General features: G+C 31.8%; 1 protein-coding gene and 1 long non-coding RNA gene across 2 annotated transcripts; both read left to right on the top strand.

Moving 5' to 3' along the window:
- The first annotated feature begins 1,476 nt into the window (after window positions 1-1,476).
- On the top strand, window positions 1,477-13,676 carry LOC127862593 (uncharacterized). The gene is made up of 2 exons (XR_008040694.1): window positions 1,477-2,146; window positions 13,085-13,676. It is a non-coding gene; the product is annotated as an uncharacterized LOC127862593 (long non-coding RNA).
- Window positions 13,677-19,343: 5,667 nt separating this feature from the next.
- Window positions 19,344-24,376, top strand: LOC127862690 (uncharacterized). The gene is made up of 3 exons (XM_052401936.1): window positions 19,344-19,534; window positions 22,901-23,050; window positions 23,776-24,376. Exons 1-3 carry the CDS (start codon window positions 19,474-19,476, stop codon window positions 23,967-23,969), a joined length of 405 nt encoding a protein of 134 aa, XP_052257896.1. The 5' UTR covers window positions 19,344-19,473; the 3' UTR covers window positions 23,970-24,376.
- The last annotated feature ends 1,241 nt before the right edge of the window (window positions 24,377-25,617 follow it).

Genomic DNA, 25,617 nt, shown 5'->3' with positions numbered 1-25,617 from the left:
CATTATTAGATAAAAAGAAAGGAAACCTTTATACCCATCCTAAAAATAGAATCATTTTAAATAACATAATTGAAAACTACAATATGATAGACATCTGGCGCACAGTATATCCAAACGAAAGCAAATTCACCTGGCACTCAAACACAAAACCAACAATATTTTGTAGATTAGACTATTTTTTAATTTCTGAGTCTCTTTGCAACATTATTGACACATGTAACATAAAACCAGGATTTATGACTGACCACTCTCTAGTGGAACTTAAACTGCACAATATACAACCTGAAAGAGGCCCAGGATACTTTAAAATTAACAACAGCATATTATTAGATACTCAATATCAAACACAAATAAAACAGGAAATATTAAATACAGTTGAAAATAATAAAGATGCAAACCCAAACACCTTATGGGAAGTAATTAAAGGAAATATACGTAACACAACAATTAGATACACATCATTTAAACAAAAAGAAACACATAAACTTGAATTTGAAACCATCAAAACCATTGAAACACTTGAAAAACAATTGCATCAAACAAACACGAATGATACCACCGACATTGAAAATGAAATAACATTTAAAAAAACAAATATTAGATGGAATCTATCATACACAACTCAATGGAATACTACTTAGAGCGCGGACACATCATGTTGAACACAATGAAAAAAATACAAAATACTTCGCAAACATTGAAAAACGTTGAAGTGAACAAAAAACTGTACACAAATTAGTAGTCAATGGCAAAGATATAACAAACAGAACTGAAATACTAGAAGAACAACGTTTATTTTTCGAAACCCTCTATAAACGAAAAAATGTTGAAAATAACACCCTTTTTAAAAATACACAACACGCTTTAAATCAAGAAGAAAAACTATTGTGTGACAGATTACTAAATGAATATGAATGTGGATTAGCACTAAAAGAAATGCAAAATAACAAAAGTCCAGGTTCTGATGGTATCACCATTGAGTTTTATAAAATATTTTGGAATGATATCAAAACACATTCAATTAATTCACTAAACTATTCATATAATAATGAAAACTTAACTACGCTTCAAAAACAAGGTATAATATCACTCATTCCAAAACCTGGAAAAAACTTAGAATCCTTATCGAACGGGCGCCCAATTAGTTTACTAAACAATGATTATAAAATTGCAACTAAAAGTTTAGCAAACAGAATTAAAAAAATATTACCATCAATCATTTCAAAATCTCAAACTGGTTTCATAAAAGGACGTTACATTGGTGAAAACGTTCGTCTTATCCAAGAATGCATAAACTATTTTAACAATTCAAATAATCCTGGTCTAATATTCTTTGCAGACTTTGAAAAGGCATTCGATTCGCTTGATCACTCATTTATGTTCTCTTGCTTAGAAAATATGAACTTTGGTGAAAGTCTCATTCAATGGGTCAAACTATTCTATACCGATATTAACAGTATAATCATTATTAATGGCTTCTTTTCAAACAGTTTTAACATCGAACGAGGGGTTCGACAAGGATGTCCACTCTCATCATCGCTATTTATTATTTGCATCGAGTATCTATCACATCACATTCAATCAAATAAACACATAAAAGGCATATCACTAGAACCTGACGAAGAAATCAAACAGTCCCTATTTGCTGACGATGCAACTTATTTTTTAAACGACAATTACGATTCTTTCCATAACCTTATAGAGTCGTTAACCCTTTACGGAATGACATCGGGTGTTAAACTAAACAAAAGTAAATGTACTGTGCTACGAGTAGGTAAATTAAAACAAAGTAATGTCCAATATAAAAAAGAAATGAAATTTAATTGGACATCCGATGAAGCCACAACGTTAGGAATTACTTTCACAAATAATGAAAATGATACAGTTCTTAAAAACATACTTCCTTAATTACAGAATTTTAAAAACTGCTTAAAATCATGGCATCACCGTAAACTTACACTAATCGGAAAAAACACAGTATTGAAAACGTTTGCACTTCCTAAATTAATTTATGTATTAACAGTTCTCCCAAATCCACCAAATGATGTTATTAACGATATAAAATCAGCAATATTTAATTTCATATGGGACGGTAAGCCTGATAAAATAAAACGAACTCAGTTAATTCAATCCGTAGAAAATGGAGGTATCCAATTAACGAACATTGACTCATTCTTGAAGGCAATCAAATGCAGCTGGGTTAAAAGATACCTAGATAATACCAATACGAGTAAATGGAAATTATTCTACCAGAAAATCCTAAAAAAATATGGTGACTCCTTACTCTTTGAATGTAACATCAGCAATACTATCTTACATGAAATTGCAAACGAAAACATATTTCTGTCTGATGTGCTATCAGCATGGAGTGATGTCACTCATAAACTAGAAACCAAAACCAGCAGTAAAACTATTTTATGGAACAATAAAGACATAACTTCAAACAATAAGACGTTTTTCTATAAAGATTGGTTTGAACGAAGCATTAAATATGTCGACCAATTATATGACTTCAGAATTAAGGATTTTTACTCTTTTGATGATATATGCTACATATACGGAATACCTTCAAATAATTTCCTGAAGTATTACACACTAATCAAAAGCATACCCATACATATTAAATCTGAAATCAATACAAATAATACACCATATACTCAAACAAAATTCGTAGAAAACATACTTGGAAGAAAAAACAAAACAAATAAAATATTGTACACACTACAAATTAAAAACCCTACAGAAAACTCCAAAACCCAAAATAAATGGCAAGTCCTTTTCGGAGAACATGAACTTAATTGGAAAAACATATTTACCATGCCATATAAAGCAACTGTTGAAAGCACACTGAGAAATTTTCAATATAAATACATCCATAGAATTATAGCTACAAATAAATATCTCTTTAAATGCAAATTATCTAATTCAAATCTGTGTGATTTCTGCAATGAAATCATCGAAACTATAGAACATCTTTTCTGGGAGTGCAAACACATCCAGCCTATTTGGAATCAATTAGCATCTTTTCTTGAACAACAGCAACTAAACGTTAAACTATCTTTCTTAAATGTAAGTTTCGGAATTAACTCATTGAAATCAATAGACTGTAATAATATTGTAAATTTTATTCTTATAATGATGAAATATTTTATCTTTATTATGAAGTACAAAAAACAAGTACCAAATTTTAATTGTTTTGTCCATAGTCTTAAACTAAAAATCCAGATTGAGAAAGAAATAGCCCTCAGTAATGACAGATTACAAATCTTTGAACAAAAATGGATTCGGATTAAATTCTGATAATGTTTGTCCACTTATATACATTTCACTCTAATGTTAGTTTATCTTTCTAAAATATATATATTTTTTTCAATCTTATAAGATCATTGTGAATGTTCAACAAAACACACAAGTCCAGTATGCTTTCTTCCGACTTTATACAACTCATCATTTTTCATAACTATTCTTCAGTTGTTCTTTTATTTTCTCTTAAAAAAAATATATATATATATTAGCATATCTTGTATAACATGTCTGAATTTATTGCTTTGTACAATCACTATGTTGTATGATCATATACATGTATACATTGTATGTATTATATTGAATAAAAAAAAAGCATAAATATTATCATCCTTCAATAATACTTATTTTTCCAAAATCATAAATTATTCGTTTTATTACCATCTTTATTAATTCGAACTACTAAGTATCTTTCAAATAACTACTAAGTATCTTTCAAATTGGTCAATTATCACGATAACGATGTTTGGGATTCACAACTTGAATATTAATTGTGTATCATTAACAACTTGTGAACAAACGGCCGGTACACTTCTTTAATAAGATTTTCGCACCTTCATTTACTTATGGATTTTGGATATCAACTAGGAAGGGGGTTTATTCCGCCTGTTTGAAAACTTGGGAAGGGGGTTTTTTCCGCCTGTTTGAAAACTTGAAAGGGGTTTATTCCACTTTGAAAGGGTGTTTGTTCCGTGTATGCAAAATGTGAAAGGGGGTTACTTCCGTTATGCCGCTTTTAGAGAAGGGTGTTTCCTCCGAAGGGGGTTTTATGGGGACACTATATAATATGCCAGTTCTTGTATTACTTCTTTACCGCATCCCAACCAAGTACGTTTATCGAACACGCATCCGAATTTAAATAGCATACTTGTGTACATCGGAAAACGCGCAGAAAGCACCGAAACATCCGAAACAACTCGGTAATAAGCCGCTGAACGCCTAAGAGTCCATTTAGGATCTTGATTCATCAATACGTGTATAAATAACTGTTCATACTGTCTTGTTGCTCATACATTTGGTTATTTTAGTTTCGTACACTAGAATATTCTGCCCAAAGATCAGTGCGGGTTAAACGTAAGTCAATAGCTTTTTCTACTTTTTGCGTTTTATTTATTTTCTGATTGTGCGTTTTCATAAATTATGAACACCATTCACCACGATTTATTTGAACGATCTGATCTGGCTATTCTGTAAAAAAAAATAGCATTGACAAAGCCTTTTGATCTATTATATTCACGAGAGACAAATGCTAGTATGACTTCTCATTAATTGTATACTATATAAAATGATGACTAATTAACATAGTCTTCATTTTCAAGTAACACCATCTGCAATGTTGCTAACACAATAATTCACGGGATGAATGTGTTTTTATGCCACACTACTATTTGCGTCGGCCTCAACGTCATGGCTTTTCCCGATAAAACCAGAAACAGACGTTACACATGTACGTGATTGAATCACATCCTCAGTTGTGTATTTATTTCAGTAATGATGAAGGAGTCTCGCGCAGTGTAACTCCGTTATTTTGTTGATTGTCTTATTAAAATGGCACCGTATGCATTTCTAATATGTTTAAGTTCTTTAGTTTAAAACTATTTATTTCAGCTCGATTGTACGTAAAGTGCTTACTACTTATATGAAACGATCTCGAGTCCGTTTTCTGGGACTAGAACGTGTACTTGGTGTATAACGCTCCCACAGTGGGGATTGAACCCGTCTGTCCTTCTCGGTAAGAGATTTGCATGCTAAACGAAGAACAACTATCAGGCATTATCGAATCAAAAACATACGAGACGAATGTTAAATGTAAATACGTTTACTTCAAAAGTTTAACATAGATCAATATAAAATTAACCTAACCTATCCGGATATATATTTTACAAACAAATTTATAGAACATAAACATTAAAGCTTAGAATATCCAAGAACCTGCTCAGTCCGACGAGCAACACTCTTTTAAAGGAGCCTTTTCACGTTTTAGTGAATTGCCAAAATAAAAAAATGATTCAGTAATACTTGATATTTACCATGCTATATTATGACGATTCAAAAACCCGGACATTATCAAGCGTTACAACGCGAAACGATTGAATAATTTGGAGAGTTCTGTTGTTGTCGTTATATTTTTTGATACTACGAGAATTCCTTATATATAGTATACAATACATCAATCATGTATGAGCACGGATGGCCGAGTGGTCTAAGCGATAGACGTTTACTCAGGGCTCAGTGGTTCGAGCCCAGTTGAGGGTTACTTGTTTTCTTTCTTTAATTGTATTCTTTTTTACTGGAGCTTTTAAGATCCAATGTTTACATTAAACAATATGAAGCATTTAATAACAAACTTAAATACATGACAAAATCTATGAAAAGGTCCCTTTAACTCTTTCAGTGCTGGAACCGAATTTTGAAGGCCTTTGCAAACATTTTGAATCCTGATGAGACGCCACAGAACGTGGCGTCTCAACTGAATCCAAACTGTTTGCTATTCTGATAGTATTCTTTGAAAACAAAAACGAAGAAAATGCAAATTTTATAAATTCAGCAGACGACATTCTTAGAGACGACAAATTTCCCAGCATGCAAAGGTTTACTATTGCGCGTTAATTCAGAACGGTTTTATTGTGCTCAAAATACAAAAATGACGATGGTCAATCTCAGTCATTGTTTCTTCAAACTTGATATTGTAGTAAATTAAAAAGATAAACGAGTCTAACATACATTTGCTTTCAGAATTTTTACTTTGTATTATTTTATTTGGCTACTGCTATGGATAACCGGAGATTGCTGATGTTACTGTCGATACGGCTTTTCTAAATTCTTGAGGTTACTATCAGGCCTGTGTCAATTAATGTCTACCTGAAATAAAAACTAACACTAACGTAATATTTATTTTTACTTTCCAGAGAGACTAACCAGTTTGTTCCTCGTACGACAGTCTATGCGGATTGACCTATCGGTACATAACGGATTCCGGCGAATCAGCCGAGCTTTTCAAACGCCAATCAAACATCTGCAAATGTCAGAACGGAAACACGTGCTCAGGAGACTGGTTCAACATGTTTAACTCTATGGTGCAGACTCTGCCCACCGAAAGTAAATGCAATTGTACGATATATGTCACCGCATTGAACTAATACATAATGTACATACAATTAATTGATTATTTGGATATTTAATTGAGCTGATGTTTCCTTTTGATATCAATGTTTATTTTATTTCAGATAAAAAAGAAGTATCTGTTTGTTTGAATGAATAATTGTTAACAAGTTGCTGTTTTTGTTAAATGGGCCTTTTCACAGATTTTGGCATGTACTGAAGTTTGTCATTAAATGTTTTATATTGATGAATGTAAGCATTGGATATAAAAAGCTCCGGCAAAAATTAGGAATAAAATTAAAGAAGGAAAAAAAGTAACCCTCAACTGGGCTCGAACCACTGACCCCTGGAGTAAAAGTCTATAGCTTACACCACTCGACTATCTACGCTCACACATTTAGTGATGAATTTTATACTATATATAAGCAATTTTTGTTATATCACAAAATATAACGACAACAACAAAACTCTCCAAATTATTCAATCGTTTCGCGTTGCAACGCTTTATAATTTTCAGGTTTTTAAATCGTCAAAAGATGCATATAATGGATATGATTGAGCATGGTTAATGTTCAGTATTACTGTTTCCTCACAAATATCATAACTACAACACAAATATGCGAATCTGAAACTTATTTTTTTATTTTGACAATTCACCGAAACGTGAAAAGGCCCCTATAAAAGAACAAACGCTTTGAAGTGCATTTTAGTTGACTTTTATACGCATGCGTGTGTGCTTACAGGAGGATTCCACCTGGAGGCAAAAAAAATTGAGGCCGTAAACTGGCATCCAATCAGAAACCATGCGCAGTTGGATCTCCTGTGCTAACAATGAAAGGTCAAGGCCCGCTATCATTCGAGTTGGCCACAACAATGTCGTGCCGATGTGCCCGCCAATTGGTTGCTCAAGCGTCCTGGGAAAAAGGAGCTTACTTTTACACGCGATATGGATGTGGTCAGGTATATGTCGGCGTTTCTATTGACCATCATAGGACGTATTATTAGTTTAAACCTATTTATTTTAGTTCGATTGCATAGAAAGCCTTAAGCTTATTTGAAACGCTCTAGAGTCAGTTACCTGGGACTAGAACCAGTACTTGGTGTCTATGGGGGAAATCTAAAGTATTGTGATGTATGATAACAATTGACAACCTTTCGAAAGAATGTTGGGTTGAAAACATAGTAATTAATCATTCTAAGTAAACAAAGTAAACAAACATATAATTCCCAATCATCACAATGCGATATCATTTGTGTAACTTTTGCAAAACATGTGTTGCGAGTGAGGAACGAGCTTGTTTTCACCTACATCACTGCTTCACGATCGACCAGTATGCAACCGTCTAATTGCAAACACACGCGTTTTAAAAAAATCAAATATAAGAAAAAATGAATAGTGCTCACATGAAGGTCAATATTGATATCGTACTTAATTTCGCTCTTGCAGCCTGAAGCAATCTTAGCCGCGCGTGGTCTCACCCAGTCAATTCGTCATAGACGGATGGTTTAGATGTAACTTCATAGAAAATGTTCTTAAACAACAATATGCAAAATTTTTAGTTTATATTTTTAGCCGTTTTGAGAAATTAAATAAAATGAAAAAGTTCCGTTAGAAGTGCATTTGATTGTATAGTATATATTTAAGCTTACATAAAAGTGTGTTTAACAAGCTCCGTATTAAAACATTAGTCAGTGGAGTACAGATTCACAAGCATGACTGACCCAGTTTTGATAAACATTTTACACCCGGAGCCATTAAAGGGACCTTTTCCCTTTTTGGTAAATTGACAAAATTAAAAAAAGTTTCAGATTCGCAAAAATTTGTTGTAGTCATGATATTTCTATTGAGCGGGAAATCAATAGTCTGCGCTGTTCAATTAGTTTTACTTGTTTTTCCACTTCAATGCTAGAGCGCCTTTCCGATATCTTTGGACTTCTTCTCTATTTATCTATTGTTTAATTTATCTGAATAATTTTTCTAAATAATTATTGAAATTATATAGCCTATATGGTATTCATACCAAACGCTTTATTGACAACAAATTACAATAATTATTAGAATAAGAATAGATAATTTCTACACGAAAGCGTTTTTTTTTCTTATCTCCGAAAAACAGAGTCGAGATCGGCGCGAAGTATACTAATTTTCCTTAATTGAGGTAAAAATACATGCCCACCTGAATATTATAGCCTGTTCCAACTAGTTGAAAGCAAATATCACCTATAAATAGTATGTGATGCGTGTATACATGTTGTTGTTTGATATATAGATTAGTAATGATTTGAGGTAAAACTACATGCCCACCTGAATATTATAGCCTGTTCCAACTAGTTGAAAGCAAATATCACCTATTAATAGTATGCGGTACGTGTATACATGTTGTTGTTTGATGTATAGATTAGTAATGATTTCATACATGCCTTTTTGTCGCTAGTCTTTTGGCATACATAAGCATTTGTTCTATCTGTGTTACTTTTTTACTTCTGATGTTAACAAAAAGCTGACTTTGACTAAAAAGCTATTTTTAGGATTAATGTTTACCATAGAAGCGTGAAATTATTGATCTATAAAATAATGGTAGTGATATTTTACGTTTTGTTAAAACTAAGCACTTTTGAAACAAATCATTTTATGCTCACAGCATATGATATATACACAGTGTACAATAATATTGTAGTGAACTAATACTTGTAAAACAGTATCTGAAATACCATAAAATGTAATTGTATTGCTTAATTGTTTAACGTGTCTGTTGTTTACAACACTTACGTTGATATTATTTTATTTTTTTTGACCAACACTTGTTAAACATACTCCTGTATATCACCAACTGTATTTGTATTGTTTTCATGCTTAAACTTTTACGTTTACAAAACTAACAGTGGTAAGGTTTTCATAAATACTTGTTTATCAGAACCCGGCTTATCATCAAAGGTACTTGTTATATGTATTTTTAACTACTCTGTAATGAATATAGCATAAATATGTATATTCAATTTATGTATAATTCCTTATATATGCTATATAGCTCAAGCATAGAATAAACATATTACATCTTTATGTATACAAAATTAACATTGATATTGTGTTTATCAATATTTGTTAATGGAACCAGGCTTACCACCAAATGTACTTGTATTGTATTTTTTAACTCTTCTGCAATTGATATAGTACACATACGTATATACAATTTATGTATACCACAGTATAACCATATTACGTTTTATATGTATGCAACATTGACATTGATATTATGTTTATCAATATTTGGAAATCGGAACCCTGCTTACCACCCAATATACTTGTATTGTGTGTGTTTTTTTAAAACTTTATATGTATACAATATTGACATTGATATTGTGTTCATCAATGTTTGGTAATCGGAACCCGGCTTACCACCTAATATACTTGTATCGTGTGTGGTTTTTTTAACTCTTCTGTAATGGATATAGTACAAATACGTATAAACAATTTATGTTTAAATCCTTAATTATGCTATTTTGTTAAAACTTATAATAAACATATTACAGTGTGACATTTAATATGAATATGCATAAACCTCAAACATATTTATTTTTTTATTTATATATATATATTTTTTTTAAATCTAACATACCGGAAAGTAACGTCTTATACTTAGTAACTTAATTACTTAAAATTAAAAAAATACATACTCAAGTGAAATTCTTATTATTACTCATACCCACCTTTTTAAACTTCCGTTTTGAGAACATTAGATACCGATAATTTATGTCTTATATTTAGGGCAATTTACCTTGCATAAGCACATTTGCTTGTTTTTGTGTTTTCATATGTTTTATTTTATTCTTTTTTTTCTATGTCTCTACTAGGGACAAGTCTTTTATTGAGTTTTCTTCTTACTTTTGTGATTATCTCTTTTTACTTTTTCTCTTTTTACTTCTTCAAGTCTATGGAATATTCATCTTTTTGTATTCCTAATTTTTGTTTTCTATTTTTGTTTGTATGTATGGACATCTTATGTCCTATAATAGAAACAAACTGGACATGTTTTAAGATAGAAACTAACTGGACAAGCACATACAATTACCATTTACACACCCTCCACCTACTAAAATGATTAAATTATGTACTTTAAATGTTAAAGGATTAAACAATAAAGACAAACGAATAAAAATCTTCAAATGGTTAGACGAAAAAAAAATATAGTATATGCCTTTTACAAGAATGTCATTGGACACCTACTTTAGCACAAACCTTAAAAGATGAATGGGACGGAGAAATCTATCTCAGTGGAGAACATACTAATAAACAAGGCATTGCCTTTCTGATAAAAAATAATATAGGGGTCACAGTCGATAACTTTAAGGAAATAATAATTGGTAGACAAGCAAGTATAGATATCAAAATACACGAAACACAAATAACACTAATCAACGTCTACGGCCCTAACATAGACGATTCCACATTTTACGAAACATTACAATCCTTTATAATTAATAACCAAGATAAAAATATTATAATCGGTGGTGATTTCAATACTGTCCTGAACCCTTTATTGGATAAAAAGAATGGAAACCTTTATACTCATACTAAAAATAGAAACATTTTAAATAACATAATTGTAACCTACAATATGATAGATATCTGGCGTACAGTATACCCAAACGAAAGCAAATTCACCTGGCACTCAAACACAAAACCAACAATATTTTGTAGATTAGACTATTTTTTAATATCTGAATCTCTTTGCAACATTATTGACACATGTAACATAAAACCAGGATTTATGACTGACCACTCTATAGTTGAACTTAAACTCCACAATATACAACCTGAAAGAGGCCCAGGATACTTCAAAATTAACAACAGCATTTTATTAGATACACAATATCAAACACAAATAAAACAGGAAATATTAAATACAGTTCAAAATAATAAAGATGCAAACCCAAACACCTTATGGGAAGTAATTAAAGGAAATATACGTAACACAACAATTAGATACACATCATTTAAACAAAAAGAAACACACAAACTTGAAACTGACACCATCAAAACCATTGAAACACTTGAAAAACAATTGCATCAAACAAACACAAATGATACCACCGACATTGAAAATGAAATAACATTAAAAAAACAAATATTAGATGGAATCTATCATACACATCTCAATGGAATAATACTAAGAGCGCGTGCACAGCATGTTGAACACAATGAAAAAAATACAAAATATTTCGCAAACATTGAAAAACGTAGAAGTGAACAAAAAACTGTACACAAATTAGTAGTCAATGGCAAAGATATAACAAACAGAACTCAAATACTAGAAGAACAACGTTTATTTTTCGAAACCCTCTATAAAAGAAAAAATGTTGAAAATAACACCCTTTTTAAAAATACACATCACGCTTTAAACCAGGAGGAAAAACAACTGTGCGACGGATTGCTTAATGAATATGAATGTGGATTAGCCCTAAAAGAAATGCAAAATAACAAAAGCCCAGGATCTGATGGCATCACAATCGAATTTTATAAAATATTCTGGAATGATATAAAAACACATCTAATTAATTCACTTAACTATTCATTTAACAACGAAAACTTAACTACGCTACAAAAACAAGGTATTATATCACTTATTCCAAAACCTGGAAAAAACTTAGAATCATTATCAAACTGGCGCCCGATAAGTTTACTTAACAATGATTATAAAATTGCAACTAAAAGTATAGCAAACAGAATAAAAAAAATATTACCATCAATCATTTCAAAATCTCAATCAGGTTTCATAAAAGGACGTTACATTGGTGAAAACGTTCGTCTTATCCAAGAATGCATAAACTATTTCAACAATTCAAATAATCCTGGTCTAATATTCTTTGCAGACTTTGAAAAGGCATTCGATTCGCTTGATCATTCATTTATGTTCTCTTGCTTAGAAAATATGAACTTTGGTGAAAGTCTCATTCAATGGGTCAAACTATTCTATACCGATATTAACAGTATAATCATTAACAATGGCTTCTTTTCAAACAGTTTTAACATCGAACGAGGGGTTCGACAAGGATGTCCACTCTCATCATCCCTATTTATTATTTGCATCGAGTATCTATCACATCACATCCAATCAAATAAACACATAAAAGGCATATCACTAGAACCTGACGAAGAAATCAAACAATCCCTATTTGCTGACGATGCAACTTATTTTTTAAATGACAATTACGATTCTTTCCATAACCTTATAGAGTCGCTAACCCTTTACGGAATGACATCGGGTCTTAAACTAAACAAAAGTAAATGTACTGTGCTACGAGTAGGTAAATTAAAACAAAGTAATGTTCAATATAATAAAGAAATGAAATTTAATTGGACATCCGATGAAGCCACAACGTTAGGAATTACTTTCACAAATAATGAAAAGGATACAGTTCTAAAAAACATACTACCTAAATTACAGAATTTTAAAAACTGCTTAAAATCATGGCATCATCGTAAACTTACACTTATTGGAAAAAAACACAGTATTGAAAACGTTTGCACTTCCTAAGTTAATATATGTATTTACAGTTCTCCCAAATCCACCAATTGATGTTATTAACGATATAAAATCAGCAATATTTAATTTCATATGGGACGGTAAGCCTGATAAAATAAAAAGAACTCAGCTAATTCAATCTGTAGAAAATGGAGGTATCCAATTAACGAACATTGACTCATTCTTGAATGCAATCAAATGCAGCTGGGTTAAAAGATACCTAGATAGTACCAATACGAGTAAATGGAAATTATTCTACCAGAAAATCCTAAAAAAATATGGTGACTCCTTACTCTTTGAATGTAACATCAGCAATACTATCTTACATGAAATTGCAAACGAAAACATATTTCTGTCTGATGTTCTATCAGCGTGGAGTGATGTCACTCATAATTTAGAAACCCAAACCAGCAGTAAAACAATAATATGGAATAATAAAGACATAACGTCAAACAATAAGACGTTTTTCTATAAAGACTGGTTTGAACGAAGCATTAAATATGTCGACCAACTATATGACTACAGAATTAAGGATTTCTACTCTTTTGATAATATATGCTACATATACGGAATACCTTCAAATAATTTTCTGAAGTACTACACACTAATCAAAAGCATACCCATACATATTAAATCTGAAATCAATACAAATAATACACCATGTACTCAAACAACATTTGTAGAAAACATACTTGGAAGAAAAAACAAAACAAATAAAATATTTTACACACTACAAATTAAAAACCCTACAGAAAACTCCAAAATCAAAAATAAATGGCAAGTCCTTTTTGGAGAAAATGAACTAAATTGGAAACACATATTTACCATGCCATATAAAGCAACAATTGAAAGCACACTGAGAAATTTTCAATATAAATACATCCATAGAATTATAGCTACGAATAAATATCTCTATAAATGCAAATTATCTAACTCAAATCTGTGCGACTTTTGCAGTGAAAACATTGAAACTATAGAACATCTTTTTTGGGAGTGCAAACACATCCAGCCTATTTGGAATCAATTAATATCTTTTCTTGAACAACATCAACTAAACATTAAACTATCTTTCTTAGATGTAAGTTTCGGAATTAACTCATTGAAATCAATAGACTGTAATAATATTGTGAATTTTATGGTTATATTGATGAAATATTTTATCTTAAACATGAAGTACAAAAAACAAGTACCAAATTTTAATTGTTTTGTCCATAGTCTTAAACTAAAAATCCAGATTGAGAAAGAAATAGCCCTCAGTAATGACACATTACAAATCTTTGAACAAAAATGGAATCGGATTAAATTCTCATAATGTTTTGTCCACTAATATACATTTCACTCTAATGTTAATTTATCCCTCTAAAATAGTTTTGTTTATTTTTTTTTTCTCAATCGGACAAGATCATTGTGAATATACAACAAAACACACAAGTCCAGTATGCTTTCTTTAGACTTTATACAACTCATCATTGTTCATAACTATTTCTCTGTTGTTCTTTTCTTTTCTCTCTAAAAAATATATATATATATTAGCATATCTTGTATAACATGTCTGAACTTTATTGCTTTGTACAATCACTGTGTTGTATGCTCATATACATGTTTACATTGTATGCATGATATTGAATATAAAAAAAAAAAAAAAAAAAAAATAAAAAAAAAAAAGATATTTCTGTGAGGAAACAGTTATACTGGACATTCACCATGCTTTAAGATATCCAAAATATCTATAAACTTAAACATGAGGTGTCGGATAGAACGATAAACTTTGTATTTTACATTTAAGTAGACTTTACTTCTTTGTCTGCAAATTTGTAACGTTGGCAACAGCTGTATCCACAATTTACTTCTTCTTTCAATGATGCGTTTTTTTTATAAATAGTACCATACACATGTTGTATTTTGTCTCATTATAAGAACGTTTGTTTTCAAAAGTTATCGGTGATATTTTGGTGTCGTTTTTTTATTCAGGCGTGGTGTACAAGGAAATCTGCCGACGTATATAAAATAATGTCGTTGAACGCAGGCGGGACCTTTTTTGAGAGGTACTTGTGTCGGTGCCGACGAAGCGACGCCTGTCGTGGCGACCTCCTCACAGCCAATCTGTTATCCAGTCAAAGTCCGCAAATTAATGATTAATTTGGCAAATCTTGACAGACTATCTTGTGTTGTGGTCACTTGAGCCTATCCTGAACGCATCAGAATCAGAACATTGATATGATTGATGGCTTACGATAACACAATCAATTGACCAGCTACCACTTCGTATCAGTTTTCGGCGCTATATCATTGAGAACATATCCATTCAAATATAATTGTAGTTATGTTAACCAATTCGGAATGTTTTCACGCAAATTCAGGCTTAGATTCGAATACATGCACATACCAGACAATTATAGGTTTTCAAATTATTTTTTTACCGAACGGATAGAAGTGCATGCACGGCAACATATAAAAATGAACATTAAAAGCTGAGCGCACTTCTTTCAACGTTCGGGTTTGAAAATTATGATGATTATGGAAAAACACTGTATCTTTCTCGATGTGCTATATTTGTTGTCGATGATTAATTTATTTCACAATCTTATTAACACTGAACTTGATATCATATTAAAAAACACTTCCTCTGAGTATTGCTCACATCAATATTATTATCGTTATTTTATTGATAATAACTGATAGTACACTAGGGAATTCGCTTTATCTAATACATAGTGTTGATTGCAATGTGTTCGCTTTTTAAAAGTGTGTTCACATAACCTTTACACTGCAAGCTGCTGTCTATAATTTTAAACCATACTTGCCAAAAAGTTGAGGCAGAGCGAGCCGATTGTTATGCTGTCATCGTCATGATGGATTGTTGTTATTTACAAATTTAGTGTTAAATTAAAGTGCATTCACACTTTGAAAATAAACAATATATAGTATAATATTTATTATATTATAACACTTATTATGTACATACAATTACGATTACAATAATCAAAATTGACCTCATTGAACTGAGCTCGGGAAAAACGGTCAATCCCAAATCTTTTGAATTCTTCAACATTATTTCTCTGTTATCTCTGGGTTATCTCTGTTATCTCTGGGTTCAGTGCGAGACGAAGTACTTCAATCCTTTGACAGTTTATTGAGCAAGTTAGAATTTTTAAAATGCAACAAAATGCGTTCTCATATCGTAATAATATATTTTGTTTAGATATATTCGTTCGGAATGATAACAAAATATATGCCTTTAAATTTATAAATCTTTTTGTTGTTCAATGGTTTCTTAATTTTAATTAGATAAAGCTGTCTGTGTTGTAACATACATCCAATCTTGGCATCTATAAGTTAAGTGTTAATTATAACAAAATCGTGATGTGCGTGTTTTGGTATTGACAACGCATGAACTATCTAAATTAACTAAATGAAAGCACATGTTTCTGTGTTTTCCATATTACTACTTATTAACGATGCTATTACTACTTACTAATATTCATTTATTCATATAATAATACATTTTTTTAATAATTATGAGTATGTCGGCGTCGACAATAGGTTGAAAGAATTGCGGACGCGTATATGGTTGGGTCTGGCCTACTCGACACTCTTAAGTGACGTTAAGAGCACGTGCGACAGAATGCGAGGGTAGCCCTTGCTTTATTACAAAACGTTACAAGTTTCGTGGATCGATATAATCTGGGCATTCCGCTGAGTATCCGAATCAGTATGCATTCAGGTTAGGGAACAAAATATGTCTTTATTGACTGTTCGATTGCAAAATGCTTTGCAAAGGGCAGTTGGGTTAAGTCTTGAAAAGCTTTATACAGCAAAAATGATTCTACTGATTTCTCGAATTCAGATATTGTGGCAGCATGAATACATTTTGTGAAAATTATGTATCATTGTATGATATTCATAGTTAAATTTGACAACGACATTTTTTCTGTTCGTACACATATTTGACGAAGAATTAATAACCAATTTGGTTTTGACATTTTGTCACTTTTCTGAGTTTCTCGCTGTATAACCGAATGAACATTCGAAATTGGCACAACAAGATAAACGTATTTGCGCACCTTCGTAAAGGCCTAATGTAAACGTTTTTGTTTGTCTAAGATGCCTCGCTACTGTCTCTTCGTGAACGCCGCCAGTCGGATGGGATCAAAACCAGAAGGTATGTACTCTTGAAACATGGTCGACTTGTGCGCAAAATTTGATATTAATTTGTTTTGATTATTTTTCCTTCGAGAACGCTTACAGTTTTTTTTATTCAGTGTCCTATTGGATTGATGTAGATTCACTTCTTTGTCTTACGGCTTTCGTATTGACCGACGCATGTGTTTGCTCCTCTAGATTAATCTTGGTTTCAAAATGGAAATATATCCGGTGAAATGAAATGTTATACATCGAAAGAACGATATCAGGAGGTGTATGTGTGGGGGTGAGGTTTGTTTGAACTAATTTCAATATTGCATCGTTTGCGTGTTGTTTTGTGAAGGAGTAGCGGATGTTTTCACACGGAAAGCCACGCTGTATTTATATCTTTTTTTTAATGAATACGCCCTTTCGGGTCTACGGTGTTTGTGCTTCGCTTGTTTTTGGTTTGTTGCAAGATCGTAGACGTCGAGATAAAAATATTATTGAAGGAAAACCGTCTAAAAATATGTTGTCTACTTACGCTTCGTTCGAGAAGTTGGATTTCCAAAAAAAAATTCTCTTATAAAACACAGTATTGACGCTCCTGTGCAGCAAAATATATCGAAAATCATGATTGTTTAATTTTCCCGACGCCTTTCATCTGTGATAACTTATGTATTGATAAAAAAACATTTTGGGAACTGACATCCTTTAACACATATTTTGCGTATCTAGATATTTTGAATATCTAACGCTAACCTCAAGATCAACATGAAACGTTCATGATATTGGCTCTTGTACGTGAGATTAAAAGTACTTTAGGGATCATCGCTATTGATATCGTGAATTCAAGACTCGTGGTGTACTATATTGACTGCAAATGTGTTTTTATTTCCAGACTAAAATGCTCACTGACAACTTTTTCGTATTGCCTTACGCATAATGTGGGTATTACGTCGAATTAATTGTGTAACATATGTATTTATTAAGGACACGCAATGGAGTAACATCATAATCTAGTCAGGCCTTTCTCTTGGACCTTTAAGATCCGATATACATCTTTGTCTGAAGGTTCAAATCGATGGTATACCTATGCATATATTAAAATGCACTCTTCCCTGCCGAATTACCAAATCAGGGGTCCCACAGTGATTTAAAGAAGTAAAAAAACTACAGTGCATAATAAGAACTATAGCAAAGTAATACCAATCTTCAACTGATGGTATTTTCCAATATGCCTTAACAAAATGTGTAACCGTTAGGTCGTGAAATCGTTTAGTGAAGACAATTACCATCGTGTGTCATAACCGTCGTCGCACCCTAGAATACCTGGGCGGCGCACAATTAGATAAGTAATGACGTGCAATAAAGTATTCTAAACATTCTTAAAATTCTAAACGCTTTTTCAAAATCGAAATGATCTTGTGGTTACGAACTAAACGCACATCCCATTTTAAGTCTTTACAAAATCAAATAAAATACTAAACAATTTATACAATTTACACAATTTATACTGGTTTGTGCAAAATAAGAAGGCGTCGAATTGCTGAGCTACACATTTATAAATTGTATCTAGGTTATGACATTGAAATCCCTGCACGTATCATATCGGATCACATCATATCAATTTCAACAACAGTCCGACTTATGCTATCCTTGGTTGTTTTATTTTTGTCAATGACAGTCGGGCAATCCTACAGTGATTTGTCTGTTGTTAAAGCGACATTGACAATGCTTTTGTTAATAAAAGAAAATAACGGTGTATTATTATTGGTGTTTATACAATCCACATGCAATATAAAACATATCAGCAATATCTAAAACGATAGAAATAAGAATAATAAAATGTTAAACTTAAAATGATTAAACAATTCTCACATCTTAAAGGTCATATCAATATATTGAAACTAAAATGTGTGTAGTTTAATGTGTTTTTTCTGTTATTCTATTTCATCGTGTTTTTTTTCTACCGATACCTTTTAGTAAAAGTATATAAATGGTGAATATCTATGAATGATGATGGTGATGATGATGATAATGAAAATGATGATGATGATGAGAGCGATTACGACGACACAGACGACGACAAGACGACAAAGACGACAACAAAGACGACGACTACGATGATGTTTAGTACCTTAAGCACCTTTAATATCCGATTATAAAGATACGTCATCATTTATTTCGAAATTACCCGACTTGTTTTTAGAAGCCTTAACCCGTTGAAACCACAAGTCTTAAATTGCACAATTTCGTACTTTATCTTTAGGACTTTGACTTTACATTGTCCAACAACGGGCTTGCCCACGCAAAATGCCCACGCAAAATGCATATTATAAAACCCGGTGTTTTAGCTCCACGTGGACATAAGCTTGCTTTGGTAAAGAATCTCCTGAAGCGAAAATAATTTTATTGAAACATGATGAATGCGAAGATTATCGCTGTGTTGTTTGCATGTTGCGTTCTGGCGATTATGGCTGGTAAGTCGACGATGTAATTAATGCATAATGTGATTTTTGTTGTCAATATATGCATTTGTGTATCGTCGTGATTTAATAATTATTTAATTATTGTCTTCTTTTCTTTATAAATTATTTTGTTTCGAAAAAATAATATTTCATTTTTACAAAAATAGTTATGTTGCTCTGATAATACCAATGTATTATGCTAGTATTTTATTAAAAATACATTTACATTGTTTTAACATATATAAATAATATTCAAAGCTAGTAATAAAAGATCATGTCGTTTGTAAATAAAAACTTGATGATTCGGCGATATGGAGTATATTTAAGTTAACCCATTTATGCCTAGCGTCTAGAAAAAAGGACTCGGAAAACAGCGTAGACCCAGATGAGACGCCGCATGATGCGGCGTCTAATCATGGTCTACGCTGTTTGCTTAAAGTATTTTCTGTAAGAAATATTGTAAATATAGAAATAAATATACTAGACATCCCTAATTTTGGAAAAATAAATTGATCCAATTTAGAAGGATGGGAGAGTCCACTAGGCATAAATGAGTTAAGTTAATGAAACTATTCCGTAATATGCTGCTAAAAAGTGACAATTTGTTTGCGTATACTGTTAATAGTATCAAAGGCATAGACATACTTTGATTTTTGTCAGCAATTGTGGTTAACATTATGGTTAATGTATATTATTGTAATATGAAAATGCAGTTGGTGATCTCGCAAAACGTTGAAAAACACAGGATAAGTAATACAACAAGTCCACAGAACGTTAAAATGTAGTAAACATATATACATCGTGTAGTGCTTCATTGAATTTTTATCATATATTTTCATACAAAGAAACTACTATCTGCATAACTAATTGAGTTTTTTTTTGACGACACGGGATCTCAAAATGTGTGGTTAGTCCATATAACGTCTTGCGAAGAGTAGTTATTATAAATATTGCATACGCATTTTTGATGTAAAGAACGCTGCATATTTCGTGGAAGATTTTGATATTTGGCTCCACATGTTAGTAAATATTTTGCTATTGTAATCCGCAAAAAATGGTTAACTCACTATGATTCGTATACATTATATTTATTCGCGAAACAATTTTTAATACACATATTAACTATAGCTGACACGTTTCATCGCTTACCTGCGTATAAACGACCATTTGTCTAAGGATTGACTTGATTAATGGACCTGAAAAATGCAATCCATTTTAAGCATTCATAACTGAAATAAAAACGCAATGTAATATAATGTATAATATTTGCTGTTCTTCAATGTTAATTCATGCTTGATTATGTACGGGGCAAACACGTATATCCAGATTTTTGTCTACAAGTATGTTGGATTATCGGTCAATTTAAAATACGAATAAAACTCATCAGATTAAAACATAGCTGATCTAGTAAGGCCTCTGGGTTTCATTAAGCGTTATTAGTTTGAAAGTCTACACACGATTATTGTGTTTTCATCGGAGTATTCGAAAGATTAATTTTAAATAATTTTGGATTGATAAACATTCATTTAAATGTGAAAGTATTATTGGCTACCATATCCCGAACGCACTTATACGATTAACTATTGAATGGTATATTAAAATGGGTAAAGCTTATCGTACCTATCCTTGTGGAAAATGTACAATATCATTGGATAATTATTTGCAATGCAATTTATGTTTGCAATAATTGTGAAAACCGGAAAACTATTTTAATTTTAAATCAAATGATGAAGTGCTTTACATTATAATAATGCATACATTTTTACAGGGATGAATCTTTTTGTATGTTTAGGTTTTTCTTCGTCAAAACTGTGTGTCTTGTATACATATTTACAATGATAAATCGTAAGTTATGGATTTCGTTTCTCAAAACTGTGTGTCTTGTATAAGTCTGCTATGATCATTTTACATATATTAATCACACTTTATGTTAAACTAGAATATCAAAGTTAACTGAGTTTTGCTACCAGTGTCAAATAGGTGAGAGCATTAATCTAAGCTCGCCCAAATATTGCGATATGACACTAAAATATATATTCGGATTTGTAAATTTTAAAGCTGAATAAACTTGATTTGGCAACTGAAGATGTAGATTATGATGATTAAGGACATACAGGACGGGATAGGGTCGATAAGTGTTATCGGTCACGTTTGTTTATTTCTACTCTCAATGAAAAATATATTTTACATTCTTATTAATATTATACATGATACCATATTTTCGAACAGAGCCTCTGATTACTTTACAAATCAGTAATAATATCTTAGTTTAATTGATAATACCCGACAAGCCATTGACATTCCGCATGGACTAACCTAGAGTTTTGGAAACATTTGATTAAAACGTGAAACTTTTTACACTTGACCGTGTTTTTTTTCGCAAACTGTTGTGAAAACGAGCGTTAACTTTGATAAGATAAATATTTCCAAACCATCCTCGTAAACCTTTTGAGAAGGACCGTGCGTAAATCTGACCTACACAAATATCATTTAATGATATATTTTAAAACAATGATCCATTAACAATATAAACGATTGTAATAATAGATGGTGATGTGGCAATCTATTTGTGTTTTTATTATAAGTGCATACGGGACGATTATTGCGCTTAAAATATTCATTATTATACTTTATAAACAATTTAAAAAAATACAATAGTTTATAAAAAAACATCGTTTCATTTGAAATTAGGACGTTAACATTCATTGAGACGCTCTTTACGTCATTAAGCACTTGTGTGTTATGAAAAAAACGAGTAAATTTAGGACCGAAATGACACTTAGCACAAATATACTTATGTTTATTTCACAAACTTAATTTGATGGACCGGCTGGAAATGATGCCACTATTCTTTCAGTACATACAGATATTGCTGTTATTTTTTTTTTATAAATGTTCGCCTGTAATAATTTAATGTTGAGAAAACTAATTGAGGTCTATGTATTCTTATTCAATTTTACCGTTTATTTGGACGTTTGGTTTATATTGCGAAAAAAGTGTTGACATTAAAATCGAATATTCTCGCCTTGAAACAAGAAGTGTTACATTATACATTTTATAAATTTTATATTTAAACATTGGCAGAAGTGTTTTGATAGAACAGAACAGGCACGGACAGTCTATCAAACACATTTGAATTATCAATTATATACATAATGATAAAACAAAGCGTAAAAAACGTCCAGTTATGTGTATAAAACTCAATGTTAAACACTTGTGCATGGTAATTCAATCCTTTCTTTAAAACATGGATTTATTTGCATAAAAGACAGATGTGTTCCAAGATCATTTATCAAAGATTCTGTCAATATAAACACGATGCATAATCGATCATATTCAGGTTTACAAGGCAACGTAATGAACGCTTTTCATTTACAGGGTCAGCTGATGCTGTCAAGTGTTATATGTGCAACCCAGGGGCCCCAGGTTGTGACGATCCGTTTGATGCTAACAAAATGGCGGCTGATAATATGGAAAGCGATTGTGCGGCCTGCATAAAAGGAAAGATGAAAATAGCTGGAATTCCGGGTAAACAACTTTTATGGTTTATTTTTTATAGCTAAATATTTTGTAATATTGATTGTTAAACAGTCAGACAGACAGACAGACAGACAGACAGACAGACAGACAGACAGACAGACAGACAGACAGACAGACAGACAGACAGACAGACAGACAGACAGACAGACAGACAGACAGACAGACAGACAGACAGACAGACAGACAGACAGACAGACAGACAGACAGACAGACAGACAGACAGACAGACAGACAGACAGACAGACAGACAGACAGACATGACAGACAGACAGACAGACAGACAGACAGACAGACAGACAGACAGACAGACAACATAATGACAATTGCACGAAACATAATGACAATTGCACACAACATAATGACAAATTCACACAACATAATGACAATTGCACACAACATAATGACAATTGCACACAACATAATGACAAATGCACACAACATAATGACAAATGACAAATGCACACAACATAATGACAATTGCACACAACATAATGACAAATGCACACAATATAATGACAAATGCACACAATATAATGACAATGCACACAACATAATGACAAATGCACAGAACGAAATGATGTTTCTACAGGACAAAATGTAGTTTACACAAAACAACTTAGTAAATGCACAGAACATAAAGACCAGTGCCATCAGAAGGCAGCATTGGCGTTCCATACTTTACTCTTCCTAAATACTGAGTTTCCACTCAACAGTTACATCCAGAGGTTGCTCCGGAACAGCAGCGCCTTTTGACGGCTGTCAAACAAAGTCCGCGTCTGGCCTGAGTGGAACAACCTGCTACTGCAAGTCCGACCTCTGCAACTCGTCGGATCGCGTGTCCATTGCAGCAACATTGCTGGCACTTCCGGCACTGACGTACATCGCTTTCCGATTAAGCTTTTTTTAATACAGAAACTGTATTATTGTTTTGTTCGTTTATATCATATACATGATCATTGATGTTTCACTTACCTTGTCATCAAGAAAAACATGACATATTATATTTTTATACACCAATTGTCATTCCTATAATGAGTGTTGTGTGTTCATAATGACGGATGTTATACAAGTCACCTGAATATTACATAATTGCATTTCAATAACACTGCTATATGTATCATGTGAGCATTCTATACACAGAAATTATAATTAATGTTTTATGTATTCTTATATCTATGATGCACAATTGTGATCAATGTTGTAGCTAACCAAGTTCGACATAAAGACATGAGAAAACCTTATTCATTTTGACGTTTTAAGAATGTTGTTCAATGCATCAAAATAAAACATTGAAATAAATTTATGTCTCATTAAGTTCCATTTTAGTTTCCTGCCTTTTCATTGTGACAAGCTGTAGAACGCCTAAGTTTATAAACTGTCTGTCTTGTTCCCCTCTGTCCTACAGAAAATGTGTATTTGTTTCTTTAGTTGTGTGTTTGATCTTTGAATGCCATTTAGTCTACGAGTGAGGTTTGATGCATATACAATATCAGGCACAGTGTCAGAGCGATAATGGTGACCGAGTATAAGTACTACAGTGTATTTGAAGTCATTGAAGTTTACATTAATCATTTTGAATCATTGGCCATCCTATTTCGAATGTTATCATGACAACGGGCGCTATTGCTGTAATTATTTTATCCGATTTTAATCGTATCATATTAATGCATTAATAGCATGCGATGAATTGATATAAATACACATTAGCCAAACAAAGAAACTGTTTCTCTTATTTTGTTTCCGACTCTTCTGAATATTTGTCTATTTAATTAATGGGACAACCAATGCAGAATTTCAGATGTGTTATTAACGTATGGATGGATATGGTTGTTTTCAACATTTTAGGGGCGTGAATTGTTGTCATTGCGACCTATCTATTGCAAGGGCATGTTTTGCAATCACACATGTCACATTCTTATTATTATTAGTTTGTGAATGCTTAAATCAATAACTAAATATCAACCTATTAATCTATGTCTAATGTTTGCACTTGCATCAATGTGATTACCTAAGCGTATATTCAAATAATTTTTAAAATGTTGCAAATCAATTTGCTAGTAAAATTAATTTTATTTATGTTTACAGTTATCAAGCTGAAACTTTGCTTGCAACTTTTAAGCTGCTAAGCTTCTTAAAAATAAATATGACAGCTGATACTAAATCTAATAGAAAATACTTCATAGATAATACTTATACTTGATGAAAGAAGTTCAGTTCACATCTGAAGGAAATGTAAGAAAGTTTCGTTGATCAATGTGATTGATTAGATTCAGTATTGTCCGTTAGGTTTTTTAACAGACGGACGCACTTTTTTGTTTTATTTTTCTTCAGATTGGTCAAAATTTCGACATGAACATGTTCCCAAAAGAAATGAAAAGTGGTATGATAAATGAACTAATTAAAAAACTATATAAAACTATATATTTCCTCCAAATACATGAAGGGATGAACAAATAATTTCACACAAGTTTACAATTGTTAACACAAAGCATGATAGTAATATGTATACATCGTACATTATCAAATGCAGTAGGATAAAATTTGACAGAATTGAG

The sequence above is a fragment of the Dreissena polymorpha genome, chromosome 16 (assembly GCF_020536995.1).
Source record: "Dreissena polymorpha isolate Duluth1 chromosome 16, UMN_Dpol_1.0, whole genome shotgun sequence".
NCBI lineage: Eukaryota > Metazoa > Mollusca > Bivalvia > Myida > Dreissenidae > Dreissena > Dreissena polymorpha.
Note: the sequence above shows the minus strand (reverse complement) of the source record. Positions and strands in the feature narration are given on the sequence as shown.